Source organism: Ursus arctos, unplaced genomic scaffold (assembly GCF_023065955.2).
Source record: "Ursus arctos isolate Adak ecotype North America unplaced genomic scaffold, UrsArc2.0 scaffold_8, whole genome shotgun sequence".
Classification (NCBI taxonomy): Eukaryota; Metazoa; Chordata; class Mammalia; order Carnivora; family Ursidae; genus Ursus; species Ursus arctos.
Window position 1 is genome coordinate 65,161,161 of NW_026623100.1, and position 19,929 is coordinate 65,181,089.

General features: G+C 54.7%; 1 protein-coding gene and 1 long non-coding RNA gene across 2 annotated transcripts in view; one reads left to right on the forward strand and one right to left on the reverse strand.

The window, feature by feature from the left end:
- KCNK3 (potassium two pore domain channel subfamily K member 3) overlaps nt 1–11,846 on the reverse strand; it is a 38,070-nt gene extending 26,224 nt beyond the window's left edge. The window contains exon 1 of the mRNA XM_026520495.4: nt 11,471–11,846. Within this exon, the coding sequence (XP_026376280.2) occupies nt 11,471–11,753 (283 nt within the window). The 5' untranslated portion in view covers nt 11,754–11,846. The remainder of the gene's footprint in view (nt 1–11,470) is intronic.
- LOC130543130 (uncharacterized) lies at nt 11,244–19,728 on the forward strand. The gene is made up of 2 exons (XR_008958209.1): nt 11,244–11,699; nt 17,586–19,728. It is a non-coding gene; the product is annotated as an uncharacterized LOC130543130 (long non-coding RNA).
- Nucleotides 19,729–19,929: the final 201 nt, after the last annotated feature.

Below are 19,929 nucleotides of genomic sequence, written 5' to 3' on the forward strand. Positions count from 1 at the left end.
TGGGCCTGACACCCAAGGGGAGGGCTGCTGCTGAATTTGGGTCCAGGTTTTTCTCTCTCTGGCCTCGCCTGGAGGTGGATCAAAGACCAAGAGCCCCCCAGAGGGTCCTACCCTGTTCCGCCCTCCCCTTGGAAAATCCAGGATGCAGGGTCACATTGAAGAGGGAGTCACCTGGCTTGGCCAGACCAAAGGCCCCCAGTTTGTTCCCAGGTGAGTGATGCCCACATGGCTGAGGGGCCTCGCTGGGGCTGACCCCCTTCCCTGGGGTCAAGAGCAGTCTGAGAGCTAAAGCTCTGAAGGTTGGACCTGTCCCTAGAATGCCACTGAGACTCTCAGCCCCTTTACCGGGTGGGGGGCACCGGCCCCTTCTCCTGGGGCCACGCACTGACTCCTGCTGTCTCTGCCACCTGGTTGACCCCAGGATTGTCCCTTAGCTGCCTCTTGAATGTTTCCTAAGTACCAAGGAAACCCAGAAAGAAAATGCTAGCCCCTGGCTGGCAAGAGACCCAGCCTCCGAAGTACAGAATGCGGATTCTAATAAGCGCTCTCCTCCCGGTGCTTCCCAAACCTGGCTGCAGATTCCCTTCACGAGGGGACTGTTTAAAACTTACAGGCCTCTGGGCTTAGCTCAGGCCTAATGAATGAAGTCCTAGGGCCAGGCCCTGACACCCATCGCTCTGGCCCCAAACAATGGCTGTTCCTGGGACAAGCATCCTATTTGGTGGTCAGGGGCCATCTTACCTGTCCCTCCACACACAGGGGAGCAGGTGACTTGCCCAGTTGCCCCTGACAAAGCCTCCTCTCTCACTCACTGGCCACTCCTAAGAATCATCGCTCTGTTCTCATTTTTAGGCTTGGGTTCCCACCTTGTTCAGAAAGAAGGCTTCGACAAATGCATGAGACTAAGGCCACCCCGTGACAACTGCCCCCCACTACTGCCCCTACTGCCCTCCATAGGCTGACATGCACTTCTGCGCCACCCCCACATCCATGCCATGGGAATAACCCACCTTCGGCCACTGTCTAGGAGGCGAGGGAGGGTGTGGTTTAGGTTTGGAGGGTCCCGAGTTGGCTCCTGCTCCCACATCACCACCTTAGGATCGCGGGAAGTGACCTGATGCTCTCTGGTCTTCTTTGGCAAAGTAGGAGTAATGATACCTAAGCCTTTGGGTCGCCAGGAGCCTCGGAAGAGATACTGTACGACCCAGGGCTTTATAAGCCAAGGGCTCTGCACGCTTCACACATCCCTGTTCTGCCTCTGGCCAGCAGTCGGCCTTTGCGTGCGTTCCCTAACCCCTCTGAGCCTCCGGGTCCTTGTCTGTAAGATGGGGATTGCAACAGTGCCACTGTGGTCGTGGCCGTGGACGTGAGGATTGAATGAGGTGACACATGCAACGCTCTGCCCAGAGGAACCTCCCAGTGAATGGCAGCTTTGGCTCCTAACCGTGGAAACCGAGGCCGGCTCTGCGGGGGAGTGGCTGCTCCACGTCAGGTCAAAGATCTGGACAAACAGCCCAGGACAGACGCCCCTGGAGCGTCAATCTGAGGCTTGCTCCTGCCTGCAACCGTCCGGCCGCAAGGTCCCCGGGAGCTCCTCCGCACTAGCAGGAGGCCTGGGGCCGTCCTGGAGGAGAGGGCCACTTCCTGTCTGAGAGCCTGGCGTCCTCCTCTCTGGGCTGCTCTGCTGGGGCCTGTCAGTCTGGGTCTCTGGAGAGAGCCCCCCAGACAGTCCTGTGGCTGGCGGGCTGGAATGTGCCTCTCCGGATGTTTCTGAGATGGTTATTTCTGCATTCGAGCTGTGGTCAGGAGGCCCTACGCATTCCTGAAGAGGGACACTGAGTCCGTGCCAAGCTGTGAAGCCTCGAGCAGAGATGCAGGGGTCTGAGAGCTGGGGTCTGGGGCTGTCTCTGCAGAAAATATCCACACGGGGTCGTGCGACAGTATCTCCTCGGTCAGCTCAGGGCTGCCCCGGGGCTCCTGCATACCATACATAAACCTGGGTTTGGTCTGGGCTCCAGAGTGGCCCTGTGGCCCAGAAAAGGAAGTGTGGTGACAGGAGGGAGGGAAAGCATTCTCTGGGGGCTGAGGTCTGCTGGGTGACCAGGGCGAGGGGGAAGGGAGATAGTCAGGATTCAGGTTTATCACCCTCTGGTTCAACTGGAATCCTGGGGGCACCTACTGGTTCAGTGAGGGTTATGAGGGCACCCATGGGTTCAACCAAGGTCATGGAGTCACCTGCTATCAACTGAGGTGATCCACTGGTTCAAACAGGGTCATGGGGACGCCCAGTGATTTAACTGGGATCATGGGGACACCCATGGGTCAGGATCCAGGCAGGAGAGCACAGGTTGGGGGTTGCACTTCCCTTTTCCAGCGTCTGTGCAATCAAGTCTGCCCACCAGAGTCCAGAAGACAGCCCCTCTACGGTCCACCCTTGCCCCTGCCCCTGCCCCTTTCCTTGGACACACTCATGCCCTTCAGCCTGCCCCATGCTGTTCCCTCATCTAGAAACCTCTCACTACCCATCATGACCTACTAGAGTCCTCACTCCTCATTCAAGCTCCCTCAAGTGCTACCTTCTCCAGGAAGCCTTCTCAGATCCCTACTTTGAGTGTCTACTAGGGTTCAGTATATATAATGTTCAACTGTGGTTTCAGGATTCCACAGACCAGAGACTCCATGGGGAAGGAGCTGGGTCTTCGTTTTCTATTCTTTCCGTGCCAAGTATAGTGTCTAGTACTCAGGAGATCTCAATGATTTTTGAGGGGTTAGGGGTCCCTCTTTGGGTCCTTGGACTCTCCAGGCTGCCCCTCTGAAGATCAAGAAATCAAAGCATCTCAGGGTTGGGAAGAATCTTAAAAGCCCTTTAAGGAAGCCCCCAGTCTGCTATATGGGTGGCGCGATGATCTTTTTGACGCGTCAACTTGGTTAGGATAAGGCCTTAGTTATTAATCAAACACTGATCTAGGGTTGCTGTGAAACATTTTGTAGATGTCACTGAAGTCCATAATCGGTTGACTTTAAGGGAGATTATTTCACATTATCTTCGATAATCTGAGTGGGCCTGACTCAATCATTTGAAAGGCCTTACGAGTCAAACTGAACGTTCCCTGAAGAAGAAATTCTGCCCATGGAAGGCAGTTTCAGCCCATGCTGGAAAGACTTCCGGCTTCCTGATAGCCTACTCCATGGATCTCAGACTTGCCTAGCAGTCACTACTATCACCTAAGCCAAGTCCTTGTAATATGTCTCTTAATATAGTTCTCCTACAGGTTCTGCTTCTCTGATTGAACCCCAATGGATACAGGTATCCTCTGCAGCTTGCCCACCCAGTTTCTTCTTGTACGCTTCCTATGGTGGGGAGCTCACCACCTATCAAGTCTACGTAGTCCATCTTTGGTCAGCTTCAACTCGAACAAGCTCTTATACTGGACTTGATTAAGCCTAAGGATGGACCCACTGGTGCTGGTTCAACCCCTTGGGCCCAATCAGCCCAAGGTTGGTTCTTTTATCTTGCAATAGCCCAGCAGATATTTGAAGGCAGCATGCATGCTCTCCACACCTGTCCCTGCCAAGTGTCCTTCATTTGACACGCTGCTCCCCTCCTCTGACTGTTCCCCAGGTCGTCCCTCGTATAGCCTGCCTTCCACCTGTCAGTGCATTCCACACCATTGCCGACGACAGAGTGAGCGTGTCTAGGAGCCATAGGACCATGGGCCTGGAGACCTCCCTGAGTCTTTGCTGTCTGGATCCCAGCCCATGGGAAGCCGGGGGCTCTTCTTGAAAGAAGAAATGAGCCCGAACCTCTTCTAAGGGTGACTGGAGGCTGCACTGCCCCTTGGGATTTTGGGTAGTCGCCATGAGGGACGAGCCAGTTTCCCACTTGGACATTTAATCTGTGGGGCACACGTTCTCCACGGATCTGAGGAGCTTCCCTGGCAGATGGGGGAGGAATGGAGGACAGTTGAGGACAGCGGATACCAGTTTGCAGGCTTCTCCATAGGGAAGCCCTTCTTTAGGTCTCTCCTGCCTTCCCCTCACCCGCGGGACCACACAGCCTGTGGCCTCACGGAGTCTCCATGGCTGGTTCCTGCGGGGCAGCCACAGCCCCTCTCCAGCCTCAGAGTCAGGATGCACTAGCTCTGAGGCCATTGGCTCTCATAGTCCACAACCAGATTCCTAGGGATTTTTCTAGCTCTACACATTCTTGGTCTTAAAACCACAGTCCACGCCTCAAGTCTACTCCTCAAAGTCAGGTCTCCAGGTTGTCTAGATCCTGGCTACTAAAGTGTGGACTATGGATCAACAGCACCAGTGTCTCCTGGGGGCTTGGTAAAACGGCAGAATCTCAGGGACCCCCAGACCTCCTGACTCAGAATCTGCATTTAAACCAGATGAACCAGGTCTTTCCCTGCTCAGCAGTGTGTGCAAAGCATTAATGCATCCACGCCACTGAGCAGGACTTCTTCTGCTCCCCTGTGGAACATCTCCTTGTACAGGTGGGAAGCCTGAGGCACGCCGGGGAAGTGTCTGCTCTTCCCGTGAGTTCAGGGGCAGCAGGAGAGAGAGAGCAGCTGGAAGGATTTGTCTAAGGGGCGAGAAGAACCCTGTTTCTAGCTCCCGGGCCAGGCTCCTGCTTTGAATTCCCAGCAGCCACGTGCCCCCTCACAAAGGGGTCCTGTGTGTCACCGGAGGAAGGCGGGGGAGGCAGGAGCAGTGAGAGCCTGCTTTTGTGGAGGCGGAGGGTGGGAGCTTGGCCCCAGCCTGGCAGGGATCCCAGGAGGCCACAGGACCAGGAAGACTGGAGCGGATTGCTCTAGGTGGCAGCTGAGGCCCGCTCTGGAAAACGGGAAGGTGAAGGTATGATTGTGGCGGTAGCTTGGGGTGGGGGGGTTCCAGGAGAGGGTGAGGGGTGGGTTCCCAGGAGCTGCCTGGGAACTGCCTTAGCCCCGGCAGTTTCTGGACAACAAGGAAGTGTTGTTCAAGCTGGGAGGCGGCAGCATCCCTGGGACCCTTGACTGCTCTCTCCACAGCGACAAGGGCCTCGAAAGGCATTTGTCAGGCAGCTCTCTGCTGACCACAGGCTAATAGGCGGGTCAGGAGGAGGCCCAGGGCTAGCAGAGCAGGCCGGCTGGCAGCTTGCTGTCTCCTTTAAGAGCCTGACGGGGGCGGAGGGCGGGCAAGAACACCAAGGGAAGTGTCAGTAAACAGGGCTTCAAGGCCAGCTCTGAGAATAACTGTTAAGTGTAGCCTTGACCATGCCCCTTCTCTGATCTGAATTTTCCCTTCCACCCTGTAAAGTGAGAGGGTCAGAGATAAAATTCTGATTTCTCTTTGGGCAAAATACTCTTGAGGGTGAGAGATCCTGACGCTGAGGCCACAGCTGAGTGTCCTGTGCGGACCCTGGTATCCCATCCTGCATCATTTGTGACGTTCATATGGAAGGGATGGCAGGGGATCCTTGGAGTGGGGGGAAGGGGAGGAGCCGCATGACTCTGTGAAAAGATACTCCCTACAGCCCTGGATGGAAACCCTGGCACAATCGTTTAATATTTGTAGGGTTCAGGGCCAATTCTCGAACTTCTCTGAGCTTCCCTTTCCTTGACCATAACAGAATGAGAAGGCCCGCCCTCCCAGGGCAGCGGTGAGAGTGCGGACTGTGGGGAGTGCCCCAGACAGCGCCCTTCGGGTAATAGACCCACGTCAGGTCCCTGTGTCCAAGGCAGGGATGGGGCGTGAGGGAGCGCCCATCTGGGTCTCTGATAATGATCTCCGTCAGAGCTGGGTCTCTTCCCTGGCTGCTGGCTGACTGCAGGGAAATTACTTTTACATTTTTTTTTATTACAAAATCAACTCACAGATTCACCGTTTGTGCTGCCAGCTGAAAGCTGCTTATAGTGGCGATTTGCACTAAACTCATCTGTGCTTGTTTATGTTTTCTTTGAAAATACTTATTGTGTTGGTTCTGTCCCCACTCTGGCCAGCCTGTGTCTTCTATTTCTGGTCCTATTCTCGCCCCCCACTCCCTCCCTGTCTCCAGCCCCCAACCGTGATGTGTGGGAACTGGACATGCAGGTAGGAAGCATGACGGTCAGAAGGACCTCTGATCAAATACACCCTCTTTGCAGATGAGGAAACTGAGGGTCACAGAGGACCAGCAACTGAGCTAAGTGGAGCTGGAACTCTTGCCTCCTTCCTCCAATCCAGGGGTAGGTTCTCCTACCGCTGTGAACCTCACTGTCCTTGACCGGTTTCCTGCAGGGTCTGCCTGCTCAAAGGAGGGAGCATTGCCCCTGAGCCTGGATGTCAGGCCAACTCCAGGCATGGGTAGGATCTAGAAAGCCTGGGTTGGGAGAATGGGGTTAGGAGAATGCAGGGAAGGGTGTGGCAGCCTCTGGTCCCCAACACCACCGTCCCCTGTTAGGAGGGAGCAGAGGTAACTGTGTTCTTGGTAATCCTTGGGAAACCAAGCAGTTCCCTTCTGTGGGGGGAGTGATAGTAATAATACATGAACAGTAATGTTAATTACATTGATCATTGCAGATATGGCTTATTAAGTACCTACTCTGTACCAGGCATTTCCTTTATATTATCCATTTCCTCCTGGGAGGCAGATATCATTCTCCCCATTTTGCAAATGACAAAACAAGCTCAGAGAGACTAAGTAACTTGTCCAAGATCATATAACTAGTGGCGGGGGGTGGGGTGGGGGAGGTGAGTGGAGAGGCAGTTTGAGGGATAAACCCAGGCACTCTGGCTTCTAAGCCAGAGCCCACCCTCCTAGACCACCACAGAAAAGGCTTGTGCAGTCAAAGCAGAGGGGTGGCCTGTGGGCAGGGAGGAAGGAAATACTGACCAAGAGTGGGCAGTAGGACTATTCCAGGCTGGGCTGCCCCTTCACCCTACCCCAGCAAGTCAACAGAGGACTGGAAACAGGAGTGAAAGGCAACCAGAATTCTTGGTGCTAAGAGAGATGGTGGGTCGTGAAGGGAACCGGCTAGGGTGACGAGAGAGTTCTAGTGCGGGCATCCGAAGGCCTCGGTTCTAATCAGGTTTGTGCTTGCAACTTGCTGTGTGACTTTGGGCAAGTCACTCACCTCTCTGGGTGTTTGGATGATTGCTGATGTCTCCTTTCACTCTTTTATTTGAGGACTCTAGGATGTACTGGGTGGCAGGTCACTTCTATACTTTCCTCCTTCTTGGAAAGATGTAAAAAGTACAGGTTCCTTCGTGAGCTGCCTGCTTGATTTCACAATCTAAGGACTCCCAGGCCACGTGATGGGTGATGGGAGCCTGTGCTCAGCTGAGAACAGGCTGGACACTGAGGAGAGAGCAGAACAGAAGGTTTTCTGCCCCAGCTCCAGCAGCTAATCAATCACCTGGCCTGTTGTTGCCTTAGAGCCCCGAGGATTACGGGGGCCCACATGGGAGAAGAGCACCTGTGAGTCTGTGGCGGTCTCAGGTAGGGCCCGGTGCTGGGCACAGCTCTGCCACGTGGTCTGGGTTGGTCAGGGGCTGGGGTGTGGGGGAGCAGCAGGCTGGCCGCAGTGTGCTGGAGGGAGAGGCACTCTCCTGGGAAGGGCTTTGCCAGGGGAAAAGACAAGCCTTGGCTCCTTGGTGCCCTGAAGATACAGGGTCTGGGCTGAGTTCTTGAAGTGGGGAAAGAACTGGCAGGAAAGCCAGGGCATGGGAGTCAAAGAGGCTCAGCTGAATCTGGGCAGGTGCCATACTTTCAAGTCACAAGGCCACGGGTGAGTCATCTACACACAGAGCCTTAGGTTCCTCTGCTGAGAAATGGGGGTACTAATGCCCCTCTTGAGGGGGTGGCGAGAGAACTGAACGAGAGTGTACAGAGCCTGACAAAGAGCAGACAATCAATGGTGGCTGCTAGGATTACTGTGGCTGTTCCTGCGGTTAATAATAATAATAATAACAACAAGCAAGAGGCGTCCTGAACAAGTGGAAGGAGTGGAGGCCCGGGAGTCAGGTTTGGTTCACCTCTGGCTGTGTGACTCCTGTCACCTTTCTGATTCCTTATCTGTAAGAGGAGGGGGTGGCCCTAGCTGATCTGGAGTCCCCTTCCAGCTCTGACAGCCTACAGGCTATGAATAGATGGGGCTGGGGCCCCGGAGGAGTTTAATGACTCAACAGCCGGAGAGGTTAAGCTTTCCCAGAAAAGAGTTTCCATTTGCGTTTGATGAACTTAGGGCACAACAAAGGAAGGGTTTCCTGGCTGGGAGGCCAGGGATGAGGGAGCCGGAGGAATCCTTGCAGCCCATGGAGACTGTGACTAACCAGGTGAATGACTAACTCAGACCCTGCCGACCCTCAACCAATCAGGGCTCCCCGAGAGCACCCTGCGAGCTGGCATCACCGAGCACGTCCTGGCCATGCCAATTTCAGCTGGCTCTGGGATTCACAGCATATGGAGACAGAAGCAGCAGCCAAGAGACCGGCAGGGAAAGAGCACTGGGCTTGGAGTCAGAAGACCCAGCTTCAGGTTCTAACTCCGCTGCTCACCAGCTGCATGACTTTGGAGGAGTCCCTTCCCCTCCTTTCCCGCCATGGCTTCATCTGTGCACTGGAGCTAATAATACCTGCCCTGACAACTTTCCTGAGCGGCGAAGGCTGAGACTCAAGAGATGAGATGAGTGTGCGTTGTGATCTCTAAGTGGGAGGTTCTGTCATTTTTCTATCCCAATGTGAGTCCCGGTGACTCAGGAGACCAGTTTGGGTCCCCAGAGGGGTCAGGTGGATAGAGGCTGTGCCTCTGGGCTTTTGGTCACCATCATTTAATACAGGGCCCCTTCTGGCCATCTGATCACAGCCCAGACAGGCTTGTCTTAGAGCAGAGCCCCTGTGGACTGTTTCCAGCCAGATGGTGTAGCCAGAGAAAGAGGTGACAAAAAGCCAGGGATGGTTGGGTGGGGCAGGAAGTGGGCAGTGCCCTTCTGGGGCCCCCACAGAACTAGGGTGGTGCCTTGATGCTGTCTTTCTTCTTGCCCAGCACTGTATCAATAAATATCACCAGAACAGCACTCTGTCTGCCTCTACCACCAGCTTTTAGCATCTGTCTGGGTAAGGACTATAAGCTTACTTACAAACTCTGTGAGCTGGACACACGGCAGGGACGGAGGGGAAGGATGATGCCCTTTCATTTCTGCACACCTTCAGCCCATCAGGAGCATTCTTTGAGTGCTCGTGTGTGTCACAGGGTACTGTGTCAGCCTTGGGAGAACAGAGATGGGAACCACAGGGCCCTGCCCATACGGAGGTTAATTGCAATGTGGTTAAAGAGACAAAACACATCCCCTAAAATGTCAATAACCATGCAAGAGAGCCTACACTGTCACACAGGTTGTCCTGACAGTGAGTCCTGCTAAGTTGTCTAGAGTGATGGCCTGGGATGGTCTGGGAGACTTCAAGGAGGAAGTGGGATTTGAGCTGGACCTGGAAGGTTAGCTTGGACAAGATAAATAGAAGACAGAGAAGAAGGTGTGCCTGACAGGCGTGCTTAAGTTGTTCTCAGGAGACGGTATGGCTGCTGTCTGTGGTGGAGGGATCATGTCAGTAAGAAGTGAGAAAGGAAGCCAGAGATAGAGTTAGAGCCAGGTACGAAGGTCCTTCACTTTGGGATAAGGGGCATGGAGCTGATTGCATGGGCAGCCGGAAGCCACTGAGGGCTTCTGAGAGGGTACTGGTATGGTCAGAGCTGCACGTTGGGAAGATTCTCTCTGGCAGCATTGTCCAGAGGGAGATGGTTCCACGGGGGAATGAGGCTGGAGGCAAGGTCATTTAGGAAGTTACTGTGGAGCTGGGGACCAGGGGACTGAGAAAGGGGATGCATAATCAAAGGCTGCACTTGTGGGAAGAGGAAGGGGAAGGCCTAACTCTTGTTCAGTGCTCCTGAAACCCTGGCAGGTGGTAGGGAAGTGGGGGAGGGGAGGCTCCTTTCTGGGCAGGTCTGAGTCTGACTATTCTGCCCCGAAGTCAGAGGGTCAGCAGGACCCAGAGGTGCCCCCATTTGGGCCACATCCACTCCTGGGGCCCTCTTCTTCCTCTTCTAAGAGGGGAATCCAGAGACTATATAGCAGAGCTCCCCATGGACCCAAGAGAGGAGTGGAGCCTTGGAACAAAGTCCTGCAGTGGACAGACTGCAGAAACAGTGTCCAGTCCCACCTTTTACCCCCTCAACTCCTGTGGACTCCCGGGAAAACACTGCCATCTTGTCATGGGCTATGCCAAGTGGCAATGAGCCCCGGGGAGCTCAGCCAAAGCAAGGAGAGGGACGGGAGAGAGGAGAAGGAATGGGAAAGATGGAGGCCTGGAGGCATCCCAATGGGCTTTGGGGGAAGGTGAGCTGGGAGCGTGCCAGCACTGGGCGGAAGGCCTGAGATCATTTTAGCCAACCTCTCATGGTCTAGAGGTGAGCCTGAGACCCAGACAGAAGAAGGGACTTGCCCAAGGTCATAGAGCAGGAAAAGCGATGGAGCTGGGCTGGAATCAGAGTCTTGGGAGCCAGTGCGGTGTTTACTCCTATTTGGACACTTCCGAATCGCACTGAAGATTCCTTTCCTGGACATCCATCTGTGTGCTTTCTGCGTGCGTGCCTGTGTCTGCCCTGTGTGTGCTGTGTGTGTACCTGTGTGTACATGTGCCTGTGCCTATGTCGTGAGAGAGTCTGGGTGTGTGTGTGGCCTGCGGCACTGCTGCTTGGAGAAGAGAACTGAGGCCATTCCTGCGGGGTGACTGTTTTCTCGGGACAGCAGAGAAGGCAGACAGAGCTGGATCTGGCTTCCAGCACCAAATCTGCTTCCCTAAGAAAATTAAAGGCACTGGCTGGCTGTGCCCAAACTCTGGGAGCTGGACACACACACACACACACACACACACACACACGCAGGCGTGTACACACACACACACACACACACACTCCAAGCGGCACTCACAGAGGCAGTTAGAGGGTGTTTTAGGCACCCAGAGTAGGCAGGAGTGCCACGGAGTGCCCGAGTACCTGCATCCACACGTCTCCCTGGAGCCCCAGCCAGTGTAGACACGCCAAGGTGCGGAAGCCCATCTGCCAGGGACACGGAGTCGCGCGCTCCCCGCCGCTCTACGCTCAGCTCTCTGCTCCAGGGCCTGGCCCGGCCACACCCCTCCTCCCCAGCCTCCGCCGGTCGTTCCTGCCCCTCTCACACACTTCAAAGTCCCCTGAGGCCCTCGCGCAGCCTGGCAGGGACAAGTTAGGGCTGGCCCGGCCGGAGAGTCAGGTCCGGAGCCAGGAATCGACGCCTCCCCCGAGTCCTGTCCCCGCGGAGCAGACAAGCCAGGCTGAACTCGGATTTCTGGCAGCGCGGGGTTCGGCGCCTAGACCCTCTCCGGGGGATCCCCCCAGCCCTGGCCGGCTCGGGACTACCCCGGAACACGGCGCCCAGCCCCCGGTCCCCGCCCCCCGCCTGCGAGTAGTTACCGATGGTGGTGATGACGGTGATGGCGAAGTAGAAGGAGCCGGCGAAGCGCCACTGCACGCCGGCCTTGTGCGGCTTGAGGCGCAGCACGACGCGCTCGAGCTCCTCGTAGCCGCCCTGGCTGAGGTTGTAGCGCGCCCGCAGCTCCTGCTGCCGCAGCTCCAGCCGCTGCCGCTCGATCATCTCGGGCTCCGACTCGAGCGCGTCGAAGACCGCGGCGCCCACCAGCAGGTAGGTGAAGGTGCACACTATGAGCGCCAGCGTGCGCACGTTCTGCCGCTTCATCGTCCCGCCCGAGCCGCTGCCGGCCCCCCGGCGCCCCCGGCCCGCGCCCCGGCCCCGGCCGCCGCTACTGCTGCCCCGGAGGCGGCCTGGGGCATGGCTGCACTCGCCGCTCCCCAAGCCCGGCACCCGCTCCGCGCCCCGGGGCCGCCGCCGCCAACGCCGCCGCCGCCGCCGCGGAGCTGTCCCTTCAGCACCACCCACCGCCCTCCTCCGCCCGGCCCCGCTCCCGCCCCCCGCCCCCCGCCCGCAGGCCGCCTCCTCCCGCCAGCCCTCCCGCCCAGCCAAATAAGGACTGGGGAGACGCGCCGAGGGAGGGAGGAGGGGGGCTGGCGAAGGGGGAGGGGAGGGGGAGTGAGCGGGAGAGCGGCGGAGAGACCGGGCAGGACCGTAGAAGAGAGACCCAGGGAAAGAGATAACTAGACAGAGAAACGCCTATAACTACAGAGAAAGAGAAAAAGAGGCAGAGGGGGGTGTGACAGATAAGGAGATAAAGCCAGAGGTAGACTCACAGGCACAGAAAAAGAAGCGGCAGGCAGAAAAATACAGAGCGAGAGAGGCAGAAAGCGAAAGATGGAAACAGAGCGACAGAGACAGGGAGACCTGGATAGCTGTAGATAAACTGATGACGGAAAAAGAAAAGCAAGGAAGGGAAAAGGAACAGGCAGAGCGAGTCCTCCCCCCCCGCCCCCCCATCTCCACTGAAATCACAGCACGCTTTAGCTGGAAGGGAACTTGGGTCTTGCTGTGCCGCCCTTTATTATGTCCATGGGGAAACTGAGGTGCAGAGAAGTCAAGTGACATGCAAGGGCACAGGGTGGAGAACTACTGCCAGCACTGGGACTCAGCCATGCTTCCCTCCGCCCAGGCCACACGCCCCCCCACCTCCGACCAGGCTGCTGGCTGTCTTAGAAACAGGAGGGCACAGCTGTGGACCTGGGCACCCCAGGGCCAACACCCAAGGGAAAGCCCTGCTTTCATGAAATGTGACCCTTCCCAGGTCAGTGCGGCTCCTGGAACTGGCTGAGAAACACAGGCTAGCAGCCTCAGCTACTGGTGCTGAATCTCAGGCTCTCCTCCTCTGCTCCCCCAGGGCTGTCGCACTGTCTTGACATCCATAGCCCCAGTCCTGCACCAGTGGGCCAGGCTGGGCTTGGGGTGGGCTGCCAGAGACAGTGCCGGACATGAATGGGGGCATCCCGACAGAAGAGGGATCTAGCTGAAAAAGGACACATGTGGCCCAGACCAGGAGGCTTGCTGACAGACTAGGGGAAGCAGAGAGGTCTCTGTGGCTCTCTGTGCCTCAGTTTCTTCCTTTGTCAACATGGTGGTAGTGGTGGTGAGGAGGGGCAGGCCGTGAGACCTCAGATGAGGTGTCACTGCCCCTCTTAGAGTCTCACCTCCTTATCTCCCTGATGAGGTGCCGGGGCAGATGATCCCACAGGCCTTGCTTAGCTTCTCACAACTCCAGACTTGGATGGGCTGCGTGAGCAGAATGATCGGAATGCAAACCCCACTGCCAAGGAGGGTCAGAAAGTCTTTCACGGGACCCTGGCACAGGCCACGAGGAGAGACAGGGAAGAGGCCCCAAGTCTCCCGAGGTTGAGGAGGCCATCCAGAAGCAGGAGAGTCATCTGCCCAGAGTCTGGCCTGACCCGTCCCTGCTGGGCATCTCAGTGCCTTTCCGAAGAATGCTACCCACCCACTGCTTCTTTCAACCGTTCATGCAGAGTGTGTATCCGTCATCTGCTGTGTGTCAGGCTAGGCGTGTTCCATTTATTATCTCTAGTCTTACCACAACTCCGAAAGGTAGGTATGGTTGTGTCCATTTTAGAGATGGGAAAACTGAGGCAAAAGGCAGTGCTGAGAACTCTCCAAGATCGTTCAGCTGGAAGAGACTTCAGTCTGCCTTCCAAACCCATTCTCTTCTCCATAATGACTCCTGGAGCCTTAGTTTTTTTTCACCTGTAAATGGAATGGCTAATTATACTAGAGTCTTCGATCTGACAAAAGCTTTTTGCACCCTTGGCCATGAACTCAGCCTGCTGCAGGCCTCCCCCCTCCCCCCTGGCATCTTCTGGCTCCCTGGAAGACAAGTGTTGCCTTTCCTGGCTTCCCGGGGTTGAGGGCACAAGTTAGGTTCTGTCCTCCTGGCCACAGCTGCCCCAGAAGCCGATTACCCCAAAGCCCGTCTGAATGAGCCAGGTTCAAGAGGCCTGGTTTTCAGTGTGAAAAGCTGTGCGTCCAGGGTCTGCTTACTTCCGACTGTCGGGCCAGACTGCTGTGCAGATGAAAGGTGATATTATGAGTGAAAGAGCTTTGGAAAAGGGAAAAAGCTCTCTTTAGGGGCAGGGCATTTATTATTAATTATGATGAAGCTTGTTCTCACAGCACTTCAGAACTAGAAGGACCTTTAAAGACCAGCTAACCTGATCCTCTCATGTTACAGATGAGGAAACTGAGGCCCAGAAAGTAAGAAGGGGGTTGCTCAAAGTCACACAGGGAGTGAAGGGGGGCCAAGACTTATGTCCCATGTCTGGGGTCTCTCCTGTAGCCCCCATATGTATGGGATCAGGACACCTGCTGGCAGGGGAGTGTAGCACAGTGTCCCTGGAAACCAGGAGGTCAGCTTAGGTCTCACCCTCCTGTCCCCTCTCCCTTTCTTCTCTTCAGCAGGGCGGAACTGGTTAGGGGGAACCAGGCTAGTGGCAGTCAAGGTTTCTGAGTAGGCCCTGGGTCCTGCAGGCAGGAGTTCCATCAGCTCACCCTTGACCTGTGTGGGATAGTGTCAAAGATCTAGAAGCCTATCTCACCTCCTTCTGTCCAGGACTCCTGGGACTTGCCTGTACATCCCCACCTGACATGGGGCTGCCTCACCCTCTGCCCAAGGCCACATGTCAGCAAGCACCTCTATCAATCGTATATTTATAAATGATAAAACCTGCTCAGCTGACTTCCCTGTGTTCTATTTTTTTCAATCCATCAGTGACTCTAGCAGAGAATGCCTTGGGCTGGTTAGAAAGAGCTGTTTTACATGCCTCAAATCATGATACTGGCTGGCCTCCTGTGTGATCATTTGCTGAAATCTGATCCAGTATAGAGAAGAGTGGAGAGTTGGGGGGCCTGGGCTGGGGTCCTGTGTCTTCCGCCTGCTTCCCATGGGACTCAGGGCCAGTCACTCCTCTTTGGGCCTTTTGGTTTGCACCTCCATAAACGGAGTGGTTTGGACCAGGACATGTCTATGCTCCCTTCATTTATAACATCCCATGACCTTCTTGGCCTGCTTCTGCTTCCTTAGTTCTTCCAAGAATCAGATGCAAAGAGGGTTGAGAGACTACTTTTAAGACTTTAGTTGGTGAGGAAGAGGGCAGAATCAGAGTCAGGATAAATGGTAAAGAATGTACCATTCGTTGCTGCATATTATGTACTGAACATTCTACACATATTATTTCCCAGCTTTGTCTTCCATGTCATTCCTCTCTAAGCTCTGGACACATCTAAGTACTTTCATGCGTTACTTCTGACTCATGTGGCTCCCATCAGCTGGGATGCTGGTACTTCCTTGACTCTTCCATTGTTTATCTATTGAACTCCTGTTCAGGCCTCAAGACCCAACTCAAAGGCCACTCCCTTCATGAACCATTCCCTATGACCTCCAACCAGAGCCAACAGCTCCTTTGTCCTTCCATAGCACCTTGTCTAAGCTTCAATTCAGTAGACATTCCTCCTAAATAGTAGATGGGTCAGTTCTTTAATATCCGTCTTCCCCACTGGCTCATTATCTTCTCCAGGGGGGAGACCCTTCTTAGGCTGTGCCTCCCCGCAGTGGGGAGCTCAGTGCTTTGCACGTCAGAGTTATGCTATGTGTTTGTTGTGTATTCAGTACACGGCGACATCCTTAAAGCATTCTACACCTGCTGGGTTAGCGATCAGCAGTGTCAGTGGGGACAGGAGCACAGACAGCAGAGCCTATAGGGAGAAAAACCAGGCAATTTGCTTCTGTGACTTTTTGTCACTTCTAAAGCTGAAGCAAACTTTGGGAAAGAGGGTAAAGACACCTGTAAGTGTCCTAAGGCCCAAGGAAGCACGTGGAGTGGGCACTGAAGTGTGAGTCTAGACGCCCAGATCTTGGTCCCAATTGCCACCAACTACCAACCAGTTGGTGGACTTGAGAGAGTGTCACGTTGCCTCTCTGTGCCTCAGCTTCCTTTTCTATAGGATGAGAGGGTTGCCTATCTCAAAAAGTCCCTTCTCTCTGACATTCTGTGAGGTTAATGACAGATCTGGCCCCATGATTAGCAATGCTCATCCTACAATGGCCAAGAATGTGGCCTGAGGGATGAGGGGCCTGGAGCCCTCTCTGTCCATTGTTTTCCAGGACCCAACTGTCCTTGGCCACCCCATGTCCTTTGCACCCCTGAAGTCCCAGTTGGTTAGAGGATGGGGGCAGGTGGCAAGGTAGGGAATAAAAGAGCTGACCCTGAGTCAGACAAGCTCAGGTTCAAATCCTGACCCTATTCATTACTGGTTGGACTGGAGCCTCACATGACATTCTGGTTCATCTTGTCTAGACCAGACCAGAAGCTCCTGCAGGGCAGGGATAAGGCCTTACTCATCTTGGAATAGGCTCCTTGGTTTGTTCTAGGAAGGAATATCCAGAACCGCTTCAATATCCAGCGAGGAGGAGGCCTGAGAATGGGGGGCCTGGTGGGCCCAGGAGCTGCATCAGGCTTTGGTTGGTGGAGAGCGGTACCGGGGATCGTGGCCTCTGACGGCCGATGGCTGGTTGAACGGATTCGGGGTGCTTCGGGTATGACTGAGGTGTTTCTTGGTGTATCCCTGAGGGAAAGACACGGAGGATTAGCCTGGATTTACAAAGCATAACCAGTCCCAGTGCAGCCGGCTTGCATTTGTCAAGAGACACTATTTGTTTAACATCTCAAGCCCAAACCAAACACAAAAGGCAGCTGTTCACAAAGGAGAGGCTCTGGGAGCCGCTGGGGAGAGAGCGTCGGGCTGGGGGTGGACACCTGGCCCTGTTCTTAGTCCTGCCCCTGAGGAGCTGGGTGAGCAGCTCTGGATACAGACTGGGTCTCCTACTAGTGAGAGCGAGAACCAAGCAGTCTTCACGGAGTTGCTGTGGGGGTCAGGCTGGCTTCATTCGTTCGCAGAAAGCCTGCTGCAAAGTCTGCACCCCCCACGTTTGACGAATCCCTTCCCCTAGAGAGGGCTTCCTTGGTGGCCTCCATTTCTGGGTCCGAATATCACACTGAGATGAGCATCTTTGAAATTTTCACTGGGGCACATACTCAAAAGGGACCCTCAACACTGCCGGGCTGTCCTCGGTCCCGCTGTCTTGGTTCTTACTCTCCCCGGCAATGTACGGGAGTGCCTGCTGGGCCCTCGCTCACACCGTGTGATTCACGCTTCGGTTTTTGCCATTTGTATGCCTCCCAATGTGTTACTAATTTGCTACTAATTTCCCCCTTCTCTCCCTTTCCCTTCTCCCTTTAACACCTGCCCCATAGTTGGGGTGGGGGCAGTGAGAAGAGCCCCCATTACTGGGGGTCTCAGGCAGGCCAGCAGGCGATGAGAGAGATCTGGAAGGAAACCAGCCTCTGTTCTCCAGCCTGGGGCGTGTGTGTGTGTGTGTGTGTGTGTGTGCATGTGTATCTGCTTGTGTGCCTGTGTGTGTGTCTGTGTGTCTGTGTCTCTGTCTGTCTATCTGTGTGCGTGTGGTGAGTCTAAGACTTTTAACTTCGGTCCTGGTCTTCCCCTTCCATCTCCTGGCCCTTCTTTTCCCCGCACTCACATTCTCCTCTGTGTTTGGCCAAGGCTCCAGAATAGTTCGTGCTGGAGGAAACCCTGGAACGTCCAGTCCGATGGGGAAGCCGGCCAGGCACAGAGAGCCAGCACCTCCAGGCCTCACAGATCGCTGGGCCGGGGCTGGGACTCAAGCCCGGCTCTCCTGCCTTCAAGCCTTTAGCCGCAAGAGAAGTTCCTCAACTCGCCTCCTTCACATAACGAGAATGAAGTCCCTGAAGCCCGCCCTCTACAGAGACTCTGGGGCAGCCATGGCCCGTGTTTCCCAACAACCCAATGCTGCGGAGGACAAAAGTGAGTCTGGAGATCTAGTCAACATCCTCACAAACCTTGAAATCCTTCTTTGCAGGTTTAAAGCTTCTGAGAAACAAGCAGAGGCAGCCTGTTCTCAGGACCCAATGCAATAATTATAAGAGCACATGCAATGATTAATCAGCCAGTGAGTACTGAGCGGCGGCGCCTGTGAGCACGGAGAGCAGCGTGTGTGCGCATGCGTGTGTCCGGGTGGGGTAGAGGCCAAGACAGGTGACTTTACTTCCACCGAGCAAGTTTTAGGTGTCTCTCTGTCAGCAGAGGGGCTGGGTCGCCACCACGGCACTCCTTGGGTAGCGTGCTGTTCTGTCTAGGGCTGCAGTTCTTTCCGCGGGGAGAGGAGTCCTGACCCCAGGGGTCCCAGTTGCTGGGCTCCTGACCACCATAATGAGAGAGAGGAACTGACAAACAGAAGCAGGTTTCAGGCCCATCCATGATTACAGAGAAGGGGCCTCACCAGCACGATGGACCTGGCACGACCCAAGGAACTGGGATGTTCAGCTTGGAGAAAAGATGCAGGGGGCGTGGGAGCTGTCCCATGGAGGAAGGATTAGCTTTGCTCTCGGTGGCCTAGGAGGGGCCAGTGAGATCACTGGGGAGATACTACAGTGGAAGAGCTTTCAGCTCAAAATAGGTAGAACTTTTTCTACACCTCTGAAGAAGGAATGGGCTGCCCAGAAGGTAATGAGTTCCTGGTCAATGGAGGTATGCAAGCACAGCCTGATGGGTCCTTTGGGTCGAGGCTTTTTCTGAAGGATCCAGGGGGCTAGTACAGTGCCTGCTACATAGTAGGTCTGCAAGAAATGTCTTTTGACTTGGTTGCTGAATGTACTGAGTTTGGGGCTGGACTAGACACCTTTTGAAGTTCAGTTGGACTCAGTTCAACATGTAAGGAGCAGTCCCTCTGTGCCAAGTGCTTTGTCCCTCCAACCTTGAAATGCTGCAATTCCCTGGCCCCAGGGAGGGCTGCACCTGCAGTCCTTGCTAACCCTCCACAGCTCCGCTTTCTCCCAGCCACCCCAACCCGACCAAAGCCCCACAGACTTATACCTTATATCTGCCTGCAGAGGCCCAACACTCACAGGTGGGAGTAAGGGCCTAGAAGCCCTAGGACTCCAGCAAGGAAAATGGGCCTTTGGCAGGCTAATTACTGGGAGCTGATTCTATTAAGCAGATAGCTCGCTCTAGGCAAAGCAATTACATCTAATCAGCCCCTTGCAGCAGTCCAAAGGGACAGCCATTTGAGCCAGACACATGCGTGAGTAGGAACATCAAAGCAGCCTGAGGCTCAGGCCTCAGCCGGCTGGTCTGAGGTCAGGGGCTGCTCAAAAGCAGTCCCCTGGCCCCTTCCCCAGGTGGCCAGATCTCAGGCCACAGTGGGGCTGCAGCACCGTGGAGGTGGCCCAGAACAGGAACTCAAAGACCTAGACTGAGACTTGGCCTTGCTACTAAGGAGCTGAATTTCACTGGGGAGAGCACTTCTCTGACCCGAGCCTCAGTTTCCCTGTCTGTCAAGTGAGTAGGATAAACGAGAGAGGATTCACTCTGAGTTTAAAATGGCAGTCCATCTCAATATTGTGTTGTGTACTTAACAATTTCTTAAGAGGGAAGATCTTAGGTTAAGCGTTCTTCTAAAAACTAACAACAATCATAGGAAGTAGAGAAAGCAGGAGATTTTTGGAAGTGATGGATGTGCTAATGGCATAGATTGTGGTGACGGCTTCACAGATGTGTACTTATGTCTGAACTCGCCAGGTCGTATACATTAAATAGATATAGCTTTCTGTATGTCAATCATCTCTCAATAAAGTGGTTTAATGAAAAAAACCAAACAAAACAGAAACGCGGTCTACCTAATCCATGTGGTTTGGATTCTAGTCCAGAATGGAGATATATGCCGCAGGGCCTAATTCCTCAGACTGTTTTTAAAAATAACCGAAATAATATGTTTTTAAAAATGATGGATGCCTTCTTGATAGTCTTTTCCCCTCTAGAAATGTAATGAAATGCGTTTCCCAAAAAGCAGCCATGATTATCATTATTA